A 6,000-nucleotide genomic window follows, 5' to 3' on the forward strand; every position below is an offset into this window, starting at 1 on the left:
TCGAGTAACCTGGATGATGCAAACGGCTCTAATTACAACATAGTCTAATGCGTCACTTTGTGGTTTTGCTACCACCTGCCATTCTTTTATAAGGCAAGAATGCTTCCTAGTTATCTTGGGAGACATTAGTTTTATATTGCAAGAACATGTATTAGATCATACCTACTAAAAAAGAGTATAACCTGCTCTGCCTTGCAGTCTCTCATGCAATGCGTAATACAAGTTGAAGGTTCATGCTGACCTGTAATCAGTCGCTACAGATTTAGGTCTTCATCCAACAGCAAGCTCTATACAGGTTGATTAGTTCACCTGCTGCACTCAGCAGAAGGGCCTAATTCTGTTTTCAGAGATGCACACACAAGTGTCTTTGATTTCAGCAAGCAATATACGGGTATACCAACAGCACAATTGGATTTAATTTTCTGCCTACACAGCTGTCATGCTTTATTGGAATCGGTATCTAAATCAACTTAGTAAAACAGTACCTTTTTAATCACATGAAAATTCCCAATCACATTTTTTACAAGAATATTTTCCATTTTTGTGTGAATACATACGTGGCTATTGCAACACAACCACAGCAGAATTGTCTTTCTGTAGCAAACCAGATTTGCAATATGACGTGCGTTACCTCTCCGTTACAAAGCACTATTTAAACACATTACAGAATGATATTTTTTTGCTGTAGCATTAGCTCAAGTAAACATAGACTTATGTTTTCCCTAAAATCTATTATCACCAACTGATATCAAGGGAGATTTTGTTAATGTCTGCCGACAGTTTCTTCAGCATTCCCTAGAAGCATGCCTCATGTATATTCAGCCTCAGAACAAAAAAGCCAAGCATTTTCCATCACATTACAAAAAAATTTACATTCAGGGTATAATTTGTGACCTAGCACTAGTGGCAAGTGGAATGCATTTTCTGGTTCCACATGAACCAAAGCTGCAAAATCACTGTCAATAATTCCTAAGTTTAGGCTATACATAAAAGATGTCCATAGTGGTAGCCTGTGTAAGACCAAATTTGCTAATTGCATCAGATGAAACAGAGAAATCTTAGCAGATTAAGCTTGCTATGTTATTTCATTGTTGTGACATCTTCAATGACTTCCAACGCGAGCAAGTTGTATGCAGCCCTGCCTTCGAGGAAGCACAGCTCTTGCGCTCAATGGGAGTCATGCCCAATATGCAAAGGTTGAATTCAGTTCCCGTCCATCCTCTCTGTTGCCTTCTCCAAAACAATTCTTTTCCAAGATTGCCCAGGGAACAAAGTAACACCATATCAACATCTATTTTCCTCTCTTTTTCTCATGAGTAGAGACGTTTTCATAATAAAGGCCAAGCTTCATTTGCAAGCATTCCCAATTACTTAATGAAACAAGTAAAACTTAGTAAGGAAAGTAAATGGCTTACTGGCAGGATATAAACACAGTTTCCATTAGTAGGATAGAAAAATGAAGGACATCAAAACTAATGCGAAGTCCACTGTTAATAGAGGAAACACTGAGATTAGAAGGCATGTTATGTCAAATAGAGGCTGTACAATAATTTTGTACACATGATCATTTTAATACATGTTGTAAAAGAACAATCTAAAAGCAGCTTAAGGCTTTTATTTTTTATTAATCCATATTAAAATGGATCACGAAATGCTCCCCGTCTTTCAGTCAATAATCTCTTGCACACATGAATACAAGGCGTAACAGCATGAGCTTCCTAACTATAACTATACAGGAAAGAAGCTCCTGAGATTTTATGAAGTGTAGCTTAATATTCCAGCGCAATAAAATACCAATAACTGAGGCAAAACACTTCTCCTGACAACGACAAATGAAAGAATGCAGTGCCTGCTTCCCGCTGTCTCCATATAAACAACTATTTTCATAACACAGCTTGTTTGGGAGGGTGGGGGGGCATACATGTTCATGCACTGTTTCCACATGAAAAGAAACATGAAGTTCAATTATCACTTTTAATGATTCTGCAACAAAACAATGCAAGTTAGTTGCATCTTAAAAAGTCTCTCCTAAAAACAACGTTCTCAAGAGCGAAAGAATCAGTACCTAGGGGGTGCATTTCATTGTTTTCCTTAATTAAGTTTCAGTGAAGTTAAAAGCAGAGTGTAACAGCCATTTTCTACTCCAGAAGTAGCTGTGCTTGCCATAAATGATAAAACAAAGAAACTCTTCAACTTTTCTAATTGAGAACTTAATTCAATTATACAGTTACCCCAGATTTTATTTCCTTCCTAAGAGTACATATACTTAAACCTGCACAGGGGGAGAGAGAGACTCTGAAAAACAAGCAGTTTTTCATGATTTAAGAGAAGCCCAAGATTTACGCCAGAAACATAAGCCGCGACCATCAGAACGAAACTGGCAGCGGAACTTCATGTACGTACCGGGGCGCTCATCGCTCACCGCGTTTCTGAATGAGGCACACGTTTTGCTCGCCAAGCAGGCAGAGGATTTATTATCCCCGCTACAGCCTAAACGCCTTGCTGTCGCAGCTGAAATTCCCCTTTCTTAAAAAACCTGCTGCCACGAGCAAATACAAGTCGCAACGCCTCCCCCACACCCCAAATAAATTTTAAAAAATAGGGGGGGAAAAGGAAGAAAAAGGGGTAAAGAGGCACGATTTTCTTCCGCTGCCCCAGCTCCCGGCCAGGTCCGCGCGACCAGGGGCCGGAGGGTTCGCCTGGGGCCGGCCGCTGTCCGCGGTGCTGAAAGACGCTCGCAGCGCCCGCCCGCCGGCGGCTGCTGCTACCAAGCCCCCCCCACCCCGAGACGCCTCACCCGCGCAGGGGCCGCCCCGCCACAACAGGTGCCCGCCGCCGGGCGCAAGCGGATGCCCGCCGCCTTCTACCCCTTCCCCGCACCACGTCCGACCGCCGGCCGCCAACCCGCTCACCTGCGGCGCGGAGGTGGAGCAGGAGGTATAGCGCCCGCAGGCAGGCGGCCGCCTGCCGCATGGTGCCAGCCGCGCTGAGGCGAGGCGAGGCGAGGCGAGCCGGGCAGCACCGCGTCCCGCTCCCTCCCTCCCCAGCCCCCGCCAGTGAGCATGCCTGGGAGCGGGCTGCGCATGCGCAGCGCCGCGCGGGGCGGGAGGGCGGTTGGAGGGGCGGTTGGCCGGGCCGTTGGACGGTTGGGCGGACGGTTGGCCTCAGCTGCCTCCTCAGCGCGGGGTGAGGCGAGGGGAGAGCCCCGGCGGCGGGAAGAAGCGGGGACCGGGGTGAGATCGCCCCCCCACCGGGAGATGGTGTTGTGGGAGGGCGGCGGGGAGCCGGTGTGTCCGGGGATGAGAGGCGAAGGGCGAGATCTCCGGTTCCAGAGAGGGAAACAGCGAGGGGGGCGGTTTCTCCCTCAGCTCCCAGCCGAAGCGGCAGCCGGGACTCGCTGCTGCAGCGAAGCGGTGTGTTTTGCATCTCCCCAGTATCGCAGCGCTGCTGAGGCTCGTCTCAGAAGATCTGGCATGTCGGGGAGGACTTGGGCGACGTGTGGGTTTGTGCTTGCAGCGGGGGAGTCCTCCCCTTCAATGTGCTGTGAAACACGTTGTGTTGTAAAACAAGCAGTTAGCGAAAACTGCCTGATGGAAATCACGGCTGATACAGAAATAGAGTAACATTTGCTTGGGATCCGCTGAACTCCAGGCAGCGGTTCAAACCAGACTGATGCAACACCTAATCAGGCAGGAGACACTTAGGAAATTTGATTACATGGCTATCAGAGACCCACATAAAGAGGCCAAACATGAGACAGCCCTGTAACAAGATCATTTTCTACAGTTGAGTTTAATTGATCCAAAGAGCCACTGGAGGCTAACCTTGAGAGGGAGCGGCAGATGTGTCACTCGGCAAGCGATCCGTCGACAGCCTGCTGCTGGATGTGGCAAGCAGTGAATGCACACCGTCAGGTCTGCGGCTGAAATGATGCTCTTAAGTAGAGAATAACAAAAGAGATTAATTAACCAAGCTTTCAACTGTCTTTAAATGAACCTTTGTGCAGAAATTTTCTTCACATAAAGATGGGAAACGCTGCACAGGGCCTGATATCTAGATGTGATTGTATGTGTGACTGTACGTATGCAAATGAGCTTCCTTTGCCAGCCCCCACACGGCTGTTCGTGTACGTATAGACAGTTAGGTCGTTTGCTTGACAGCAACATAAGTGAAAGAAGGCTCAGGTCGTAAGACAGCACTCGATCTTGAGCTCTGCCCAAAACGGGGAATTAAAATGATCAAGGGGATTTTTGAACAAGGAGTGGTATTTGAGCCCTGTCATCTCAGTAATATCTTTTGTAGGTATTGTGCCTCAGATGCCCTGCTAAATCGTGAGGTTTCTGCTGCTTCCTCTACTGAGATGATAATTTGCTGTGGTTATATACAAATTGCGGCACATCCTGTTCCAGTTTAATCCTGACTAGTAGAAATGAAAGCAAAAAGAAGCGAAAGAAAGAAGTCTGTCCGTGCAGTGCACCCTACTTGTGCCCCCACAACCGCAGTTCCTGGGTGCCCAGACCTCAGAGGTATACATATGGGAAAAATAAGTAGGGGGCTATACTTCCCATAACAAGTTGTGCAGTCCAAATTGCAATTTAGCCAACTCCTAGGGAAAGACACGAGAAAAAATTACTTACACTCCTCTGATGTTTTGTTATTGTCCACAAGTCATCACCCTTGTGTGTTCTAGGTAAGGACGTAGGGTCAAATATATCAATAGGGTAACTCCACAGAAGCTAATGGTATTGATTTGTCCCTGTGTGGTTACAGATGAGGCAGCTGTGGTTTCATATGATTGAGTGCTGTAGCAATATCTACTCACCTCACTTGTAGAGCCTTGAGGCACAAAGACCAGATGACTCACCACTATTCTGTTAAGAAAATTGTCTTGAGATATGATTTTGAGCCCACATCCAAGAAAACATTTAGGCTTCCAACTCATCCTTAAGCTGAATTCAATGGGAAGCTAAGACTGAATAATTTGCTGAATTTTATATCAATGCTTCCTTTTTAAAAGGCAGTCTCGTCAATGCAAAATGGAAGCATTACTGTGGAGTGGGAAGCTGTTACACAGAAAGCAAGCTAACACATGTTGCATCAGCTTGAATTCTCTAGCTTCACTGATTTATTTATTTAATTTCCAAATACGGAACGTGTTATTACCAGAGTGGAGATCACTAGTGTGTGGCTTACTCTAAGAGAGTCTAGAGCTGAAATAAGTGTTTAGCTGAATGATGAATATTTGTAAGTGGGGTAAATAGTATGGGATATTGCTAACTCTCTTCAAAGTTTTTTCATAGTACCTTCTTCTCTTCAGATGTTACAGATTGAATATGCTGCTGATGGTTACAATTAAGAGAGACTGGTCCAAGTGTTAAAGTTCTTACTGTTTTCCTCCCCTGTCGCACTGAATAGACCATCTTCCTTGTCTGGGAATCATTTTGCACTAGACTTCCATTGACAAATTGCTTTAAGAAGAAGCTAAAACAATGAAAGCCAAATTCAAAACCAATCTTCAGTTTAATAGGGCAGCAATACATAGATTAGCAAGCAGAGAATATACCTGAAGAAGAGAGAATCACACTTTTGTCTAAGATTAATAATATGGATGCTCATATCTCTTGTCCCTTGACAAGCTTCAGCAGAAAACTGAAGCACTGTGTAGTAATAAATGAAAGCAGGTTGGAGGAGGAGGAGGGGTGAATAGGAGGTTATATGCATAGATCAAAGGATTCTTTAGAGAGATGAATGCAAATCAGAAAAATAGCTACTTTTTGGTGTATGCATGTGTGTGCATACAGTGATCTCAGCAGAGGAAAGCTCATGACATGTACAATTAGGTCTCACACTAAATGATATTGCTGGGATGGGAAGAGGAGTTCCTTTAACACAGTGTGGAAAGGTAACTGCTAGAGGAAAAGTGTCAGACTTGTGTCCTGAGAGATTGCCTGTGGGCAAAATCATTATTGTACCAATGCAAATGCATCATATTCCTTAATG

The 6,000-nt window shown here is 45.0% G+C and overlaps 1 protein-coding gene across 2 annotated transcripts in view; it reads right to left on the reverse strand.

Annotated features, from left to right (window-relative positions):
• The window catches only part of PTPRR (protein tyrosine phosphatase receptor type R), a 156,482-nt gene extending 153,027 nt beyond the window's left edge, over positions 1 to 3,455 (reverse strand). Inside the window, exons 1-2 of one of the 2 annotated variants that reach the window (XM_074573239.1) lie at positions 2,913 to 3,058; positions 1,416 to 1,487 (exon numbers count right to left, since the gene is read on the reverse strand). Coding sequence is in view for 1 of the 2 variants with exons in the window: in XM_074573229.1 (XP_074429330.1) it covers positions 2,913 to 3,426 (514 nt within the window). In the remaining variant the exon portion in view is untranslated. Of the gene's footprint in view, positions 1 to 1,415; positions 1,488 to 2,912 lie in introns of both variants that reach the window. The other variant, XM_074573229.1, reaches the window with a different exon arrangement.
• Between the last annotated feature and the right edge of the window lie 2,545 nt (positions 3,456 to 6,000).

Source organism: Larus michahellis, chromosome 1 (assembly GCF_964199755.1).
Source record: "Larus michahellis chromosome 1, bLarMic1.1, whole genome shotgun sequence".
Classification (NCBI taxonomy): Eukaryota; Metazoa; Chordata; class Aves; order Charadriiformes; family Laridae; genus Larus; species Larus michahellis.